Raw genomic sequence first — 20,423 nt, forward strand, 5'->3', positions numbered from 1 at the left:
GGCCACAGTTGTCTGTAACCCCAGTCCCTAAGGATCTGATGCCCCCTTCTGACCTTCAAGAGCACTGCACCCATGTAGTGCACAGGCACACATGCAGGCAAGATACCCATAGACAGAAATTTAAAAAAAAAAAAGTTTAGAAAGCATTACAGTAAATCCCCCCCCCCATGTCCCTCAATAATTTATTTAATGTTCAGCTAAATCTGTCCATCACAGATAAGATACAACATTTCTCCTTGTTGTGATCTAGAACCAACCTACAGTTAGTTGTTTTAAAACGCTCCTTAAACGTGATGAGAATGCGCCACAGTGGACATTCATAGACGAGAAGTCTACCAGGGAATTCAGTTCACGATCAAGAGAAGGTCACCACATCTGCAAGAGACGTCCATTTGGTTGGTGGGCTGGTTGTTTGTACTAGACCAGCAGGTCTCAATCTGTGGGTCACAACCCTTTAGGGGTTGAACGACCCTTTCATAGGGGTTACATATCAGATAACCTGAATATCAGATATCCACGTTATTTATAACAGTGGCAAAATTACAGTTATGACGTAGCAACAAAAATTCTTTTATTTATGTGGGGGTCACCACAACATGAGGAAGTGTCTACAAGGTCTCAGCATGAGGAAGGTTGAGAAGCACCGTAATAGACCCTTGATTCTTTGTGATCTGGGATCACCTCCTGGGGAGAAAGTGGCATAATATACCCTGAAGTGTATTCCACAGGAGTGAAAGAGGGCTCTTTCTGATGTCTTAATTTCTGCAGCGGTGTGGATAACTTTGTGAATAACGGTGTGTTTCAAAAGCACATGTTAACACAGTACAAAGAAATTTTTATTTAAAGGGAGAGGTTTTAAAATCCCACTTAGAGAGCAAGGAAGGCATGGTTTGGCGTCTCACCACGGGCAGTGCCCAAATGTCTTTTTTTGGCTGGTGCTTCTTGATTATTTTCTTCCACGTCCGACTCGCGCATTTCATAATCCCCCACTGCTTCTTGCTGAGCTACAGATGTCATCTTGATTTTTCTTTTTTCTTCTAGAAAAATGTCTGGTGATTTGAGAGTGTCTGGGTCATAACCAAAGGCAGATATGCCAAAATGGCGCTTGGACAACCTGTGGGAAAGCAGTCCTTGTCATACCGCATAACTTGGGCTGGGGATGTAGTTTGGTAGTGGAACACTTACCCACTTAGACAAGGCCGAAGGTTCAGCCTCCGTAAAGACCATGTCACATGACCAAACTGAGAGGTTCTGCCCTTGGTGGACATTGCTGGTGTGGCTTTGGGCTGAGGATTCACACTACTCTATGGCTGAACCAGAGGCAGCTTTGGGCATTAACATCACCAACTTTGCCCCTGAAACTTGAGGCTGGAGGATGGATGCTATGGTGGGATGGGATTTTTCATTTTGTGCTTTTATGCACCCATGTGCTCTTTGAATGTTTGTTGAATATTGATCCAATAATGCTTTTCATTATCTTTATGTATATGGATATTTGCCTTGTATGCACTTAATGTGTACCATGTACATGCCTGGTTCCCACGGAAGCCAGAAGGAGGTATTGGAGCCCCTGGAACTGGAGTTGCAGATGGCTGAGCAGCAAGTACCCTTAGCTGTGAACCATCCTCCTCATCACGTGCTCACCTCTTGGTCGGAGCATCTAATTGCAGCAAAGTATCCCCACGGTTTGGGCCTCCACACTCCTCAGTGAGCTCCGGGGGTGGATACTGGTTTATTCCACCTGAAAGGAAAACATTTTAAATCAAATCAAACATGAAATCACATAAAATGTAAAAATAATCTAAGAGAAAAGAATAAGTATCAATTGAGAACACAGCACAAATGGGACATCTAACGGCCACTGCCACTCTGCATCCTGTAAGGCTCAGGGACCTTCAAGGAAGAGGCGGCGCAAAGATTGTGAAAGCCAGAGTTCGGGGATCATCAGGGCAAAGCAGTGTCTTCTGGATGTGACAGTTACTCCTGTGCTCAAGGACTCAGGACAGAGCTGGCTGCCTGTCCCCGGCCTGCAGGCATTCTAGCACGGAGGAAAGAGGCTCGCTAGCCCCCACTCCTGTCTGAGAAATACTGAAGGCTGATGGCTTCTAGGGGAGGCAAAAACAGTTTTCTTTAAGGGTGTGGCCCCTGATAGGTCAACTACGGCCCAGTGGATAGTGTCCCATGAATATGTAGGCAGCACATGTTGGACTCGGTGAGTTATTCAAAAGTAAAAAGAAGATGTGAAGTTGGGAAGGGGTAGAGCAGTCAGGGTCATCTGGGAAGAGTCAGGCGAAGAGGCAGGTGTGACTATGACCAAAATATATTATATGAAATTCTCAAAGAATAAAAACATCATATTTAATGTCAGGCAGTGGTGGTACACACATTTAATCCCAGCACTCGGAAGACAGAGGTAGGTGGATCTCTAAGTTTAAGACCAGTCTAGTCTACAGTGTTTCCAAAACAACTTGAGCTATCCAGAGAAGTCCTGACTCCTGACTTAGGGGAATATATATATATATATATATATATATATATATATATAATATATATTATATATAATATTATATATTATATTATATATAATATATATTATATATATTTTTATTATATATATATAATAAAAACAGAACATAAAAATAAAATACTAGTAAAATCATGACCAAAATACTGCATCAAATTCAAAAGTCATAAAATCAAAGAAAAATCTAAAATGAAATAAAATAAATGAGAAAATAAAGGCCAAATTGAACAATAAGAACAAAAAAGTCCATGATGCAAAATCAAAGGATCATAAAAGGGATTCGAACAAAGCGTAAAACAGATGTAAAAATAAATGCAAATAAAACAATAAAAATCAAATCAAAAGCAAGCAAAACCAAAACATAAAGTGCATTCATTCTGCTAGATAAGTAATACCCCAACATAAAAGAATATAACAAAATATGAAGTACAATCTAATAAAACCTCAAAAATGAAGCAAAATTTCATTAAACGAATGAGAAAAGCAAATGTTTTTCAGCCTGTTCTGCTCAAAGAGTCACTGAGCTGTCTGCTGTCTCCACTACCCCCTGCAAAGAGCAAGAACCCAAGGCTCAAAGAAAGCCCTAGGCTTCTGCTGCTACCACACAGTTCACGAGCAGCAAAACTAGGACTAGAATTATTAACTCACTGATGTCTCTGTCAAACGGGAGGGCACATATGCATGGCAATACTTCTAAGATACCCATCAGAATCCCTTCATGTCCTTAGTGATGAAGGAGTAGATCTCCCTCAAGACCACCCCCCGTGGGATGTCACACCCACTGAGGAACTCTCGCCTCCCAGGATGGAGGGTAAGGGGCATCACCCATAGCTCCCCACACACCCTGAGCATCTTTGTTTGGCTTGTTTTTTAGTTACTTACTGCAAGACAAATACCTGGAATTGGCCAGGCTAATACCCCCTACACCCCATGCTCAGTCTCCACTGTTATGTCGGGGGTACACTCTGGTCTTAGCTGCTCATGAATTGGGTTCATCTGGGTGTGATGGGAGGTGAGGCTGCTGGGGCGGGGGTGTAGGAGAGAAATCCAGCCAGGATACACTGACACAGCCCCACCCTTTAATCTGAAGAGGGAGACCCCAGGCTCTTGAGTCACCCTTAATTTCTGGAAAGTCTATGGACTTCTGACCTTACTCTGAAAATTCAAACTGGACTTCCAAATAATAATACAAAACACTGCCTGCTTTCTCTAATGTACAGAACTTACATCTAAATTGTGTGTGTGTGTGTGTGTGTGTGAAGGCATGTTCATGTATGCATATGTAGATCATGAAACTAGAAAGAGGATTGCAAGGGGGGCAAAGGAGGGTCAAGGAATATGTGTGGCATGGAAACAGAGGGGCTCTCTGGGGAGGAACCAGCCAGAGAAAGCCGAGACTCCTTAAGAGGGGGCAATAGGAAAGGGGAATGAGTGAGAACAAAGTACAATGCCACACACACATGCATACGTACATATATATATACATATATGGAAAGGCCATGATGAAACCTGTTTCTTGGAGTGCTAACTTAATGAGAAAATAGAAGAAAGATAAAGTTTTGTGTCCTTGTTATTTAAAGTGCGGCCCATGGAGTTGAGATGGTGGCACACTTCTATAATCCCAGCACTTGAAAGGGTGAGGCAGGGGGATTGCAGCCAGTTCAAGACCATCTTGAACTGTATATCAAGACTCTGTCTCCTAAAACTAACAAAACCTGTGGTCTGTGGGCCAACAGCATCGTTCTCAAGCTGATGAGAAACCCAGAATCTCAGACCCCAGCCCAGACCTACAGAACTAGATCCACACCTGACCAAGATCCCATCCTACCAGCAGGAGAGGGGGCTGGAGAGATGGCTCTGCAGTTAAGAGCACTCGCTGCTCTTCCAGAGGACCTGGGTTCAATTCCCAGCACCTACAACTGTCTGTAACTCCAGTTCCAGGGCTTCTGATGCCTGCATACAGGCGTACATGCAAACAAAGCACCAATGTACATAAAACAAAAATAATTAATTTTTTAAAAAAGATCCCCGGGGAATGAGTGTGTGAGTTAAAATCTGGGAAGCATGGCATCTACCACAGGAAAGCAGCGCAGTCGTGACAACAGCACCCGTGTATATGCACAGCGATGACACTTCAGAGTCCCTCCGTGAGCACCTGGCTTCACGGGCAGGGAACAGACAAGTCAAAATTCTCATTTTGGTAACTGAGAAAATTGAGAAGCTACATGGATGCCTGGGGCCTCCAAGCCACCAGGTGAGGAGGGAGGGGCAAGGTCCTTACAGCAGGTTGCTGGGAAGGGTATCTTGAAAAGCTGTCATATACAGGGATGGCTGCTGGGAGACAGTCAGCCATCTTCAGGGGTTTTCCCACAGTAGGGTTCCCATGTTCCTTAAGTAAATGGCCCTGAACCAACGGCCAACAGATAACACTAAAGGCACTCAGAGGAAAGGAGGAGGAGGGGGAGAGAGGGAGGAGGATGAGGAGGGAGGAGGATGTGAGGGAAGGTTCCAGAAGAGTTGAAGCAAGAGAAGTGATGTGATCTACATACATTATCTTCCTGTATGAAATTACCAACAAATATAAACTATAAAAACTTTCAACTACCAAATAAAATGAACTTGCCGGGCGGTGGTGGCGCTCGCCTTTAATCCCAGCACTCGGGAGGCAGAGGCAGACGGATCTCTGTGAGTTCGAGGCCAGCCTGGTCTACAAGAGCTAGTTCCAGGACAGGCTCCAAAGCCACAGAGAAACCCTGTCTTGAAAAACCAAAAAAAAAAAAAGAAAAGAAAAGTCCCCAAATAAAATGAACTGTTTAAAAAAAAAACACACAAACATCTGTAAGTTTCTGTGGCCAGCACTACCTAGGGTAACCCAGGCCCTACCCATCCCTCCCACCTACATCCCCACCGACACCTGTACCCATCCCCGGGGCCACTCACTTTTTAGAAGGCTCAGGAAGGCCTGCGTGAATCTGCTGGCATAGGCTACCTCCTCCTCTGAGACGCCCTCCAGGCGTAGCAGGTGCTGTTCTGAGGGTGGGCTGGCCACACCAGCCAGTTCAGCAAGCTCCAGGGCTCCCACTCCTGGGCCCACAGCCAGCACAAACAATGTGATGCCCTTGCACTTGGCCGCCTGAGACAGAGTCCTTAGCTTCTCTCTGTCCCAGCTGCTTGTCTCACTGGCCACAATGGCAAAGAGGACCTGTGACCTCCGTGGCAGAGCGGCTGCCAGAAGCACTTTCTCCAGCGTCCACTCCAGGGCGTGGCCCAGGGCAGGGGCTCCCTGCAGCAGGTGACCGGCAGCCTCCTGAACCTGCCTTTGCATCTCTGCCCGATGCCCATAGGAGGTCAGGTGGAAGTATTCAAGCACAGGGGCTCGGTCCACACCAGGCCAAAAGCCTGCAGTCGTGTGTGTCACCAGGGCTACACGTGCCCCCTGCCAGGATGTGCCAGGCTGGGCAGCCACCTCCAGATCCTTAAGCACCGAATCCACTAGCCGCAAAGCCCCAAGGTATACATCCCTGCTGACGCCCTGGGAGCTGTCCACCAGGAACACCAAGTCCATGTCCAACTCCTGCGGCCTGGGAGCATCCGACCGACATTCTGGGGCTGGTCGGCACTTGTCTAGCAAGGAAACAGGAAAAAGCTAAAGTTAAACCAGACATCCTTCCTTTCTATGCAGAAAACCCTTCCAGTCTCGTGGAGGACACCTGTCCTGAGTGCTACCCCAGAAGAATTGTGTTGAGATAGCGATCTGGCAATTTAAAAACAGGTGCCCACTTTTCAGAGGAAAAAACTGAAACTGACTGCAGTACTCCAGTACTGCCGCAGCGTCAAGACCATTGACATTACAGAAGCATATTGGGGTCTATGAGTGCGTCGGGGCCACATCTACAGCTGTCTTGGGATGCATGGTGCCCACGGGGCCCAGGTTGAACACGTGTGTTAGGCCTTCTGACTTCCTAATCGCTGGTTTTTCAGTGTCTTTTCCTCTCCATAAAAAAAAAAAAAAAAAAAAAAAAAGAACTAGTGACAAACTGTTTAAGCAAATCCATGGACATCATACCACACACACGCACACATCGGCTGCTGGAGCTAAGAATGAACTTAGCAAGCAGGTGAGACTGACATTTCATGTTTGTTTTCTTACGTGAAAGCAAATGTCGGTGGTTTTTAAATGACAGTCTGGTCACAAGCACGGAGATCTCAAGCTGGCTCAGCCTCACAAGCAGATGGAATTTCTTTCCTTTTTAAAATGTGGATTCTTAATGTGGGATTCCCCTCTGTATGCTGTGAATATGCTTTATTACCATTGGTTAATAAAGAAGCTGCTGGGGGTCTATAATAGGGCAGAATAGAACAAGGTGGGAATTCCAAGCAGAGATAGAGGAGAAAAGTAGGTGGAGTCAGAGAGTCGCCGTGTAAGCCACCAAGGAGACAGATACCCAAGAACCTTACCAGTAAACCACGAGTCTCGTGGCAAAATACAATGGGTTAATTTAAGATATAAGAGATAGCTAGCAATACACTTAAGTGACTGGCCAAGCAGTGTTGTAATTAATACGGTTTCTGTGCTTATTTCAGGTCTGGATGGCAGGGAACAAACAAGCAGTCTCCATCAACAGATTCTAGTTTAATAGCGCTGACACAGGGCTCAGGATTTTGACACGGAAGTGCACTCAGGTTCTGCCAATGTTTTAGAAACCCATCCATGAGACAAACCCTTTCATTAAGAACTGGTGGTCAGCCAATGTTCTTAACCTTGGGCCATCATCCTCCAAGTGATCTATAGAGCATGGAGGGGTATGACATTTTTATTTTCACTACCTCTATTGCAATGGAATTTTATATTTCCTTCCATTGTGCATAAAGGCAACCAACCATGTATCATAGTTGAGGTGTAAGTTCAATACTACATGCATTCATCATTACCGTAGTGGTTAGACTTTCTGCTAGAGCTTGTTGACACACTAATTTTTAAAGCACATGATGAACTAATTATATTAACAAGTACGATCATATAGACACAATAGAAGAGCATTAAACTATCAAAAAGTAAGATGTTCCGTCATTTGTGATGTGAGTAAATCAAGAGGACATTATGTTAAGTGAACTAAGCAAAGCACAGAGAAAAAACACCATACAATCTCTCCATTGCAGAACACAATCCCCTGAGCATAAGGGTCGGCCCTCCATCAAAGTGCTTATAGCTACTTGCAAGAGACCCTGAGGTTGGGCCTGTTGACTTCTGACATTCCCTCATAGAAGGAAGAGGAGGGGAGGGACAGCAGACCCTCCACTGAGATCCCAGCTACTCCCTATTGTTCCTCCTGTCTACTACTGAGGTATTCTATAACAGCTTGTGGCCTCCTGGTCTCAGGAAGTGCTATTATATATAAAACAGGAAGTGCTATTATATATAAAAGGCAGACTGTTAACCGAAGCAGGGACTTCCTCTGCGCAACTGTGGGGAAATTGTCATCCATGCTGGGGTGAGACCTTTGATGGTGCAACTGCCTTGGGGTCACTGACACTCCTGGAAGTAACCCCTCACCATGCTATGCAAGAAAGCCCAATAAACTCACTGGTTCCGCAAGTTGGACTTCAGTGGAAACACGCTTTGGTTTGTCATTGGTATCCTATTTGGGGGAGCATGCATGTGATTATATCATCCCAGAGAAAAAGGTCCAACAAGACTCACTTCTGAGTGAGGTCTAAAAATGAACCTAATTGCCTGGTTCAATCCAGGTTCATCTCTTACTCAGGCAATGAACTTGTCTCCTCCAACCTCCATCTGACAGAGATAACAAAGATAATAATAACACCCATCTTATGGGGTTGTTTTCAGGGGTGGAGAAATGGGGCAGTGGTTAGGGGCCTATACCACTCCTACACCCTAGTTCTTATTCCCAGCACCCACATGGAGTGGTTCACAGCCGCTACCTGTAACTCCAGCTCCAGGAGAACCTGACACCCCTGGCCTCTAGACATGTGCATGCACATACACACACACAAACTATATATGTGTGTGTGTGTGTGTGTGTGTGTGTGTGTGTGTGTGTATGTATGTATGTATATATATATATGTCATTTTATGTTTACATTTTTAGAAATGAGTTCACATATGCAGATTCTCAGAACACAGCCTGCTGGACAGTAAGATCTCAAGGAACACCCGTGAATTTAGGTTTCCACAAAAAAGAGGCTGGAGCTCAAAGAGAGACCATGTGTCACATGAGCTGACGCATGTGAATAAAGCTTCCCAGTCATGGCTTAGTCCACACATGCAGTTCCTCAGTCTGCTTTATCTCTCATGGCTGTGCATGGCAACATCCTCTTTGGAATTCAACTGCCCTGGCCTGAGTGAAGTGGGTGTGGCTGGGAACACCTTACAAGTGGGCAGGCAGGGGCTTCTGCAGACAGTTCCCTCGGGCACAAGCCTGTGAGTGTGTGAGTTGTGTGGTATGCGATGAGGGAGGTTGAGGGGGGTGGATCTCACTGCGAACCAGAATAGATCTATTATCAAGAACCCAGAGACTCTTGACTCTTAGTTCAGTGGTTTACCCACAAACGAGCCACTAAAGGGTGATGCTCATGCCCAGACACACGTGGGAACTTTGAAGAAGATAAGTGAACAGAATGTCTCAGGGAATATGCCAAGGGGCAGGGTGAGAGGAGGAACTGCGGAGAGCAACAGGCACGCAACCCATGAGGAATCAGGCATCCTCTAGTCTGTGGTTACCCGGGAATGCAGTGTTTGTGCCTCTCAGGATAATTCTGACTTCCTAAGAAACACTAAAAATCCAGATGAAATAAAAAATTCCCAGATTCTAAAGCCCCACACATGCCAAGCAAATGCACATCTGCAGGGCAGATCAGCCTGTGGCCAGCAATTTGTCCATGCTCTCCCGAGCCCTCGGATCTGAAGCACTGGCCTAGCTCTTACCATAGCAGAGAGTACAGCTGGCCAGGCGCTCCACATCCTGCTGGCGCTCGGTCTCCCATGTAAACAAGTGAAATCCATTAAGTCCGTCCACCTAATTCAAACATACACACACAAGTTCATGGTCAGTGAAATTCAAGGTCATGGTCTCTATGGCTTTTTTTTCTTCCTAAGTCAGATTAAAAATAAAACATTAATGTTGTTTTTAAGAAATATATAATTACATAAAAAATACTTATAAATACTTTGAGATTATGTGACATACTTAGAATCATGCCCAGCCCTAGCTCTAACAGGACACACACTGTGTGGTAAGGAGGTAGACCTGTAACACTCAAAGGGATTGAGGGGGATACTGTGTAGGAGGCACCTGTAGAACATTCCTTGAGTTTGGGGCTGGAGCACAACACAACTAGAAGGTAGCAATGGAGAGGAATGAAGAACACTTTGAAGAGATGGGAAAATCTGTTTATCTCTTTCATGTAATCTCTGATCATGATTAGTTTAAAAACCAACAACAAAGATTAAAAATAAAATGTACCAGGACAGTCAGGGCTATTACTCAGAGAAACCCTGTTTCAAAAAAATAAATAAATAGAATGTGTAAATAACAATAAACTCAACAAGGTCCCTGGAACACCATGAAAGCAGATCAACAACCTTCCACCTTCTTTCTAGAGACACAGTCATACTACATTTCCCAGGCTCCTTTGCAATGAGTTCCTAACTATGACTGGGTTCCACTAATGGGATGAAGGTAAAAGTGATTCATGTCATTCTAGTACATACATTGTAGCTCCTTGCTCCCTCCCCTTCACTTGTCTGACAGATTTAAAGGGTGGTGAAGAAATGGGTTTGATGCCTTACAGTCTAGTGAAGGCACAGAGAGAAGCCCAATTTCTGAAGTGGCTAGATGCAATAGAACATGCCCTGCGCCGCGCTCTTCCCTAAGGGCTGCCTGCACTCAGCAGAAAACATCATGGCACTCGTGTGTGGTACGAATGTCCCCATAGTTAACCAGCCCCGACTAACAGAGTTCCCGAGACTTCCATCTCATGATAAAAGCTGGAAATATCCTCCAATCCTTCCTCCGAGGAGCCGAGTGAGGTCTGCAAAGCGGCTAGTGTCCCAGCTTAGCCACGCCCATCTTTTTATCCACTCTGTCCAAGGCTGTAAGAGGGAGCCCCACTGAGGGTCCGCTCTGCGCACTCCATGCTCACGGCTAGGCACGCGCCGACTCTGAGCCCACCTCTAGGTCGTAGGGTGCCCAGGCCATGAAGACATCATGCCAGCTCTCAGAAAGACAGTCCAGGGTTAGTCTGGAAAAGAGCTTTCTGTGCCATGGATTCTTCACAGAGCTCTTTAATCTTTCTTCTTGATGCTCTAGCCAACCTGCGGCACTGCCTTTCAAAACAAGCTCACTTGAAGTAAACATCTTAATGAGAAAAGAAACATGAAGAACTGACATTTATATTAATGTACCACATACACCAAAACAAAAACAGGCAAAAATCTAAGAAGAAAGGCATAAAAAAAATCCTCTCTCATTATTTATGGGGCAAAAGCAACAATTAGCTTATACTCAGGCTGATTAGTAGACACTCCCAGAAGTCCTCACAAGCCATGTGAGGACAGAGGGTGACATGGCATGCCTGCACTTGTGGAAAGAGAGACAAAGACCTTCCAGAAAGGAAGGGCTCCAGTGATATATTTTAGGAATGTGGGAACAGGAGGGAGAGGCATTTAAAGGAAAGGGATTGGTGAAGGCCATGCCATTTGACATTTTAAAGAGAGTGAGAAAAGAGATTTAACAGGCAAAGCAGTAGTGGTGGCCTCCTAGTGTGAAGGATGGCATGCGCAAAGGCCTGGAGCTGGACACTCATCTGAACTCTGCCCCATGTCCTATATATTAGATAAGGCCACCTCCAGGGTACAGTTGTTGAGCACATCCGAGCCGTGAGGCTCCCTGACACATGGAAGACACTAACACTGAGCCTTCTGGAGTAGAGCTGGCATTCATGATGCAGATCTCCTCCAAACGGCCATCAGATCTGAGCACAGACTAACCAAATGGGCCCAATTCATCACTCCAGATTAAAACAATGTAGACAAGAATGTGACATGTCATCTTTTTTACTGGAAATCACAGAAGGAAATTGGGAGGCTTCTGGGACCAGCACCCATGGCAATGAGCCAGGAGACATAAAAAGCTGGAACAACCCAAGCACTTCACCCAAGCCTTGCAGGGAGATGGAAGTTGGTATACAACCATCTTTAAATACAGGAAGTGCGGTAGAAGCGAGAAAACGCAAACTTGAAATGAAGTTTCAAGGGTAACGAGGAACTTCAGACAAATATAGACATTCATCTTACATCTTTACAAATTCATGTTTTTCTGTCTTAGAGATGGCTCAAGGGGAAAGAAAGCCAACAGACTCAATGTTGGGAATTTGACTTGTAGTTCTTGATCTGCCACGTGGCCAGAGAGAGGCATCTGCCTTGCGTTTCCTTGGGAACAGCTTTAGGGTGGAAGTCAATGCTGCTGAGTTCTCCTGGGCCAGCAGAGCCTGGCCCTAGACTTCCGTCATTCAGGTCTGCTTCTGTTCAGGACAGCATATGAGCTCCTTTGCGCCGAGTATCCTGGAGCCCATAACTCTTCCATGTTTTGTTCAGCTCACTGGAAAGCTGTCAGATTCAACCAAATTTGACCAGAGACACAAGTTTCACTTTTAACTTTTCTTAGAAACAATCATTTTAAGATCCCACTTAACATCTGTACTGTTCTTGCCAAATAATTGTGGTAACAAAAACCAAAAATGCAGTGGAAGTCCACAGAGAAGCTGTGATTCAGTCTAGATGCATCTGTGTGGGGTTTTATTAATAACGTTCCATGATTTTGACTTTGGACCTGTCAGCATAGTCATGGTCAGTAATAAGGTAGAAGTAAGGTTTCCTGAGAAAATTCAAGCAGAGAGAAAGTGTGGGAGGGAGCCTCGATGTGAAGAGAGAGCACTGGCCCGTTGATTCTTACTGAGAACTGCATCCACACCAGAGTAGAGAATCAAAACCAGAGGGCCTCAAACACGAACCAAAATGCAACTTTCATTAGAATCTGGACCTTTGACGCATTTCAACCAACTTGATTTTGAAATGTGAAGTAGTAGTGTTTGCAGCAGCAGAAGTCGCAACACAGCAGAGTCAACAGCAGCCTCAGGAGTGCAAGCCCCTCAGGGACCTCCACTCAGAGAAAGTGGGATTCTTGACTATGCCACAGAAAACAATTACAGGACAAACAAGAATGAGGCAAAGTGACTGATTAAGTATTTAGACAGACTCTTACAGGAAAAAGATAGGTGTAGTCCCAAGGCGTGGATGTGGGTTTCTTGAGAGAGAGAGAAGTTCTGTGGTATCTTCACCCTGTCTACATTCCTCCAAGGATATAATCTACAACTAGAACTAAAGATTAAGCCAAGTGATCCTTTCTGAGACTTCTGGCCAAGACTAAGTGTAAACATTAAGCAAAGCTTAAAATTTAAGTAAGATTTAAAATCTATTTAAGCTGGTGTGCTTATTTTTCTTATCTTGGAGACTTTCCTTTTGTGGTCTGGGAGAGAGCTTGATCATAAAGTGCTTGCCCTGTAAGCATGAAGACAGAGTCTGATTCCCAGAACCCGCAGGAAAAGGGGGGAAAGCTGTGTATAGTGACATGTGCTTAGGATTCCAGCACTGGAGTGGCAGGGACGAGCAGATTCAGGGGCTCAATGGCCAGCAGAGCTAGCCTACTTGGCAAGTTCAAAGTCAATGAGAGACTCTCTCTCACAAGAAAAGGTAAATAACACCTGATGAAAAGCCAAGGTTGTTCTCTGACCTTCACAAGTCACCCTCATACATATGAACCTGCACTTGTGCATATGTGTGCTTGCCAGTGTGCATGCACCACACACACACACACACACACACACACACACACACACACACACACATAGGATTTCTTCTTGTGGATGCAATTGTAAGGCAGTTTTGGGGTGAGGTGTACTATTTAAGATTTAGGTAGGAATAAGGGGCTAGGAAGATGGCTCAGTAGGTTAGAATACTTTTGTACATGCATGAGGACTTGAGTTCAAATCCCCAATAAACATGTAAAAAACTCAGAGTAGCCACACACACTCCTGTAACTCCATTATTGTGATAGGGCAGAGATAAGAGGATCTTGAGCTTGCTGGCTACCAGTCATCTCCAGGTTCAATGACAGACCGTGTCTCACAGGAATAAGGAAGAAAATAATAAACAGGACACCCAATGTCTTCTCCTGACTCAGGGGTGCTCTCGCCCATATGGGCATATACCATGCACACACACACACACACACACACACACACACACAAAGATTTAGGATAAGAGCAATGCTGATAGAGTGAACTCAGGGTTACAAACATTCTCACCCCAAGTAGACATAATTTATTCGCCCATTTTGAGGTTCATATTTGAGATGTTTTAGGAAAACACACATGGTTTCTGCAGGCACTTTCAGTTGGATCCATGATGTTGACGTTTCCTGACACTCAGTCTGTAGGAAAGGCAAATTAGGTTTCAGGGTAGTGTGGGACCATGGTCTATATTCTGTCAATTATATTTTAAATAAATGCTGGTTGGCCAGTAGCCAGGTAGGAAGTAGAGGCGGGACAACAAGACAGGAAGTAGAGGTGGGTCAAGAAGAACAGGAGAATTCTGGGAAGAGGACTCAGTCCCGGCCCAGACACAGTGAATGCCTCACTGAAAAAGGTACCAAGCCATGTGGCTAACATATACTAGAATAATGGGCTAATGTAAATTATAAGAGTTAATAAGAAGCCTGAGCTAATGGGCCAATCCATTTATAGTTAATGTACACCTCTGTGTGATTTCTTTGGGACTTGACGATTGTGGAAAACAGGCAGCATAAGGACTGGGTAGGACAGAAAACCCCAACAACACCAGGCTGAGGAACTTCCTTCCCTTCTCATGTCACCTCCACTGTTTCCTGTTTCTCTACCCCACCTCCACAGTACAGTAAAGACAGGAAGGGAATACATACACCCATGAGTTTGTACTGACATCCCTTTCTGATTAACAGGCAGAGTGACACCACAGCCATGCTCAAACCCCACCCCATCTTACCTCACACTAAAGAACTTCCCACGAACCCTTGTCCTGGAGAGACTTCCAGACTTAAGTCGAGGCTTCAGCTGCTGTACTCAGCTGCCAGAGGCCAATAAAGGATGATTCCTGGAACTGAGCTGGGAAGGCTCTTAGCTTGGGAGAACCAAAGCAGAGAAGGAGGGAAGAAGCAAGTGCTAGGGAGGAAGGTTTACCTAGAACTGAAGACATCTTTGGGAGCTTACGAACTATCTGGCACCAAGTTGGGGGAATGACTCAGACAACAAGGAGAAGAAACTATGAGAGACAAATTCATGTCTAGGATGACAGAGGAAGGGAGAAAGGACAAAGTCACCACCTAACCTGTGATGGCCCAAGGAGCTTGAGTACAGTTTTGGTTCCTCTAAATTATCATAGTGCCACTAAGGTCAACCAAGCAACCCACACTCCCTGTACTCTGCAGAAACACTGCGAGTAGGAACTGGGCTAAGAGCACACAGTGAGAAAGAGGGACGTGGGACCATGCCATATCTGAATGCAAATGTCTGGTTGACGTGGCTCAGAGCAAATCTCTTCTCCCTCTTCCCTTTGCTCTTTTCATCTGGGAAATGTAGGTCAGCATTATTAATGGGTAGGACAGTCACGAGATTTAAACAGTGCTGGTGATGGTTAGATTTAACTGACAACCTTCCACAGCCTAAAATCGTCGGGGAAGAGTCTCAGTGCAGAACTGTCTGCTTTGGGTCCATCTGCAGGCAAGTCTGTGGAGGAGAATCTTAAGTTAACTGATGTGGTAAGATCCAACCCACTGCAGGCGTGAATGGCACCATTCCCTACCCAGCGGGCCCTGAGACATATAGGAGTATAGAAATAAAACTAAGAACACAAAAGCAAGCAAGCATGTAAGCCCGTGCTTCTGCTCTTGGCTGCGGGGGTGGTGTGAGTAGCGGTCTGAAGCTCCTGCCTTGACCTCCTTACAATGATGGACTATAACCTGGAATTATGAGCTGCAATAAGCCCCTTTCTGCCTTAAATTGCTTCTTGTTACATATTTTATCACAGTAGCAGAAATGAAATGAGAACACTCCTTAGACCTTGGCATCCACGTAAACTACCCAAGTATCTTGACATATACACGCAGGTTCAGACTGATCAGATTAATCAGGGCTTGAAGTTTAGCCATCTGTACTGCCTGGTGATGCCTTTCCTTCTGGTCCCCAGACTACAGTTTGAGTCCCATGAGGTTAGGATAATAAAGCGTGGCCAATGTGCAGTGTGGTGGCTAGAACTAAGTGTAGGTGCTTGCTCAGTGGTAGCTATTGGGCCACACAAGGTATAATATATCCATGCTGATTATCATACAGAGGATATCAGATGTCCTTGTGAGTATTTTATAATTTTCGCAATAATCCTATGAGCCAAAAACCACACTATAGTTATGTTGAACTGCCCAAAGTGACTCCATTATATTCTAATTTTAGCTAACTCCATCTCATGCTTCACCCGACTGCTCCCAGGCCCCACCCCAACCCAACCAGCCACATCTTGCAGAGCAGAACATTCTCACACAGCAGACCTGCAGCTAAGGCGATCCATTGCTTTACAACATAAAACAAGCTGTTTTAACCCACTGAACTGAAACTTCTGTTATGTGGCCTGCTCCTGGTATGACATAATTGTGGGATTTGACTTTATAAGCCCTTTCTTGTCTCACTTCAGGGCTGATAGTCCTTTTGGGCATGAGGCTGCTCTCGACCACAAGCAAATAAGACTTGCGGCGAACCCCCCTGGCCAGCAGGGAAGAACGACCACCGAGTCAAGGATTCTTCTCCTATCACGCTTTATTGGAGCCTCTTGGTTGTTGGGAGAGCAGGAAGCGAAGGGCGAGAGCACTAAACGGCAGCCGCTTATATAGGGAGAGCGGACACGGGTCATGCCTGGATTGGCTACTCACTCATCTTCCGATGCCCCCGGCCACGGGATTGGCTAAGATTACTGCACACTACTGCGCATGCGAGAGGTTCCATCTACAGCCTTACCATATATGGAGTTGTTTACTTGGTGGTGCAGGGGCTCAGCGCCATCTTGTAATGGCGGCTAGCAAATCGGCTCCCTGCAGTTCCCCCTTTTTTGTTTTATAGGCAACAAGGGGTCTTATTCCCGTTCTGGCCCCCACCTCATGATGTGGGGGCCGATCAAGGGAGGCCCAGGCTCGTGGTACTCCTTCTCCTGTGCAATGGGACAAATCCCTAGGAGGTGCAAAGGCAGTACCTCAAGCGTTGTCTCAGCACACCTTCCCTGGTGCAATGGGAACAAGCCCTACAGGGGTGCAAAGGCTATGCAGGACAGACAAATGCCTACTGGTTCTTAAGAACCGATAACCATATTTGGGGAGAGTCACCACACTCCAAAGCGGCTAGGGCCTGTAGGACAGCAACCTTGTCTCTATTCGTTTGGGCTCGAAGACGGCAAATCAGCCACAGGCAGACCACGCATCCTCCCAGACAGCATGCCAGAAATATCCCAACCCCTACCCATTCCTTGAAAAAGGAGAAAGCAGAATATAGCCAGTCAGAAAATTGTCCAAGGGTGATAGGCTGGACACGAGTGTTATTCAGGATAGTGATCTGGAACAATTGATTCTGGAGAAACAGCTCCGCTTCCCGCGACCAGTTCCCCGCCAGATACTCCCCAATTCTTCGTGATTCATTCCTGGAATTATTAAAGACAAGAGAAGTAATGCACACATGTTTCTGATAGGAGACACATCCGATCTGGACCAGGCGGGTCAACTCATCCACCTGAGTCTGCACATAATCTATCCTCTGATTGGCAGCTATTATGCCAGAAAGGATATGATTATTAATTCTATTTTGAGTTTCTAATGCATCAGCTGTTTTTGAAACCACGTTGTTAATTGTGGTTGCCGTTTGCACCTGATTAGCCATGGCTATCCCAGCCGTGACGGCAGCCGCCGCTGACACTGCTACAGCGGTGACAATGGCTGCAGTAATACCGAAGTCACGTCGTTCACGCAAAAGCGTTGTGATGGGAAATTGGTCCGGGTCAGCTTGGACCGGGAGTGGTATGAAGGTTGGAACCTTCACCATTATAGCCAGCTTTTGAGTGCCACTCCAACATTCAGACAAGTGGCAATTAACTGATCCATTTGTGCAATCCAAGGTACCCGAGGGATCCGGGGTGGAATTAGTAAGCAAAAAGGAAAAAGGAGGGGTCACGCAGACCGCAGCTCCCCCTAGAGTAGCATTACTCAATTCTTCTTCTTGATAAATGCGAAGCCATCTCCCCTGGCCCAATGACTCTGATATGCTACCAGAAACATTAAGGAGCCAAGTCCTAGTGAATTGTAGCGTTGCCAGGGCTGAGATGTCTGCAGTGGCTCCTACTTCATTAGAGAGCAGCCATTGATACCAGGACCATCCTGATCCAATAGCAGAATCTTGATTAGACTGGTTATAAAGGTATCTCCTCATAGATGGGGATAGGGAGAACCCATAGGCAACCTGTGTCTTTTCCCAAGTCTTAGCTTGGCAGGCTGTAAATGTAGGTGGAAATGAAAAATCTGGAACACAGTGTGGTGATGTCCTAAAACGAGTAGCATTCTTAGGAGTGGATGCACCTCCCAATGGTACCAGGGACTCCACTCTCATAGCCAAGGTGGTAGCATTGATAGATGTAGCATTAAACAACTCCTGTTTAACGTCTGAGTTAGGCAGACAGGATGCCTCCAGATCGCAGGAGGTGGAAAACAGTATGGGCAATATGGAGGAATTAGCATGAACAGGCATTGGCATGGGCCAGGCCTTCGTTACCGCCCATAACATCATTGGACTCGTGTTCAGCAGGGCTGTCTCCATTGCCAGGATCAGCATCCATGTTGTTGCAGCCCTCATCTTCAGCTGTTGCTCTCAGGCTCCTTGTCAGCCGTGTTGGTACCCAGTGAGGGACTTCTTGACTCTGTCGGAAAACACAAACAGCTCCCCCGGATCCCGCAATGACTGGATCCGGTCCATACCATTTATTATCCAACACATCTTTCCACATAACAGATACTCCCTTATCTTCGGGGGTCATGTTAGCATGTCTATCAGCCGCTGTTCGGCCTTGACCATCAAAAATTAAAAAATTAAGTGTAAAAAATGCCAAGGCAATTCTATCCCTGGGGGATGCTGTTTCTGCTATTCCCCCTTTTTTGTTTTGTTAGAATATCTTTGAGGCTACTGTTAGCCCTTTTAATAATCCTCTGGCCTTGGGGATTATATTTTTTATATTATATATATTATATTTATATTTTATATATTTTATTATATTATATTATTTTATTTTATATTTTATTTTATTATATTATATTATATTTTATATTTTATTTTATTATATTTTATTATATTTTATTTTTCTCTGTCCAAGGGCTCTCTTTGGCCCATTTTCCTGGACTTAACTTTTGGATCCTTTTTCTTTTTCCTTTTCTTTTTCTTTTTCCTCTTCTTTTTTTTCTTTTAGGCCTATCCAAGTCTCCCCCTTTTGATTCCGATTCTGATAAGTTGTCCTGGTGTGTCATTAATGCCTCTCTACCTTTTCTAACAAGATCTGCATTATCACCCTCCCGTAAGCAGTTGCCTATTCTTTCCTCATATTTAGCTCTTTCCAAGTCCTGTCCTAATTTTTCCCATGAAGGCAAGGTGAAATCCCCAGAGACCGCGAACCACGGTGCGTTCTGGTCAATGTCCTTTACGACCGTTATCAATCTTCCTTAATGTGCACTTATGCACGGGCGCCCTACCGGGGAGCCGCTTAATTTATGGCAGTCTTCTTAGAGAAAAGCCGTTTTATCTACAACGGACTTACTTTCGATTTTGACTAGGCGCTGTCGCAATAACAAAGGCACTCTCTTGACCAGGCTTCTGGCAGCTCAATCAAAAACAACACAGGAACACACAGATCACAATTACCACAAAAACTAGGCAGAACACTCCAGGGCTCAACTCCAGCAATCATCATTTTTTTTTGGAGACTTGCTTACCGACGTCGCCGCCCCGCGTGTGGAGTTCTGGATCCTTTTTGGCCCCTCGCCCGGTGACCGAAGGGTGTCCCGGCGTCCCGGGTTTCGGCACCAGTTGCGGCGAACCCCCCTGGCCAGCAGGGAAGAACGACCACCGAGTCAAGGATTCTTCTCCTATCACGCTTTATTGGAGCCTCTTGGTTGTTGGGAGAGCAGGAAGCGAAGGGCGAGAGCACTAAACGGCAGCCGCTTATATAGGGAGAGCGGACACGGGTCATGCCTGGATTGGCTACTCACTCATCTTCCGATGCCCCCGGCCACGGGATTGGCTAAGATTACTGCACACTACTGCGCATGCGAGAGGTTCCATCTACAGCCTTACCATATATGGAGTTGTTTACTTGGTGGTGCAGGGGCTCAGCGCCATCTTGTAATGGCGGCTAGCAAATCGGCTCCCTGCAAAGACTTAACCCAATCTTCATTGCTTAGCAATCTTCTGTTTCTCACGTACAATAATTTAAGGGCCAAAACCATGGTTTGAAGTCTAATTTCTTCCCTAAGTTGCTGCTCCTGGACATTACAAAGCTGGGAGGGAACATAACAGCCTCAGGTGTTGGCAGCAGGTCGGTCTTTCTATTAAAAAAAAAAATCTTGACCTAGAGACATAGATCAATTGATAAAGTGCTTGTCACACAACTTGAGGATGCTTGATACCTGGCACCCATGTGAGAGGTTGGCTATGGTGGTGTGTGAGTTTGAAAGAACAAGATGTGTGGATGCCTTAGGCTCCGTAGCCAGTC

At 45.6% G+C, this 20,423-nt stretch overlaps 1 protein-coding gene across 1 annotated transcript in view; it reads right to left on the reverse strand.

Moving 5' to 3' along the window:
• Positions 1-867: 867 nt before the first annotated feature.
• The window catches only part of LOC119809467 (collagen alpha-4(VI) chain-like), a 97,591-nt gene continuing 78,035 nt past the window's right edge, over positions 868-20,423 (reverse strand). Inside the window, exons 33-36 of the mRNA XM_038322272.1 lie at positions 9,471-9,561; positions 5,465-6,148; positions 1,645-1,741; positions 868-1,114 (exon numbers count right to left, since the gene is read on the reverse strand). Of these exons, the coding sequence (XP_038178200.1) occupies positions 868-1,114; positions 1,645-1,741; positions 5,465-6,148; positions 9,471-9,561 (1,119 nt within the window). The remainder of the gene's footprint in view (positions 1,115-1,644; positions 1,742-5,464; positions 6,149-9,470; positions 9,562-20,423) is intronic.

The sequence above is a fragment of the Arvicola amphibius genome, chromosome 3 (genome assembly GCF_903992535.2).
Source record: "Arvicola amphibius chromosome 3, mArvAmp1.2, whole genome shotgun sequence".
Lineage (NCBI taxonomy): Eukaryota > Metazoa > Chordata > Mammalia > Rodentia > Cricetidae > Arvicola > Arvicola amphibius.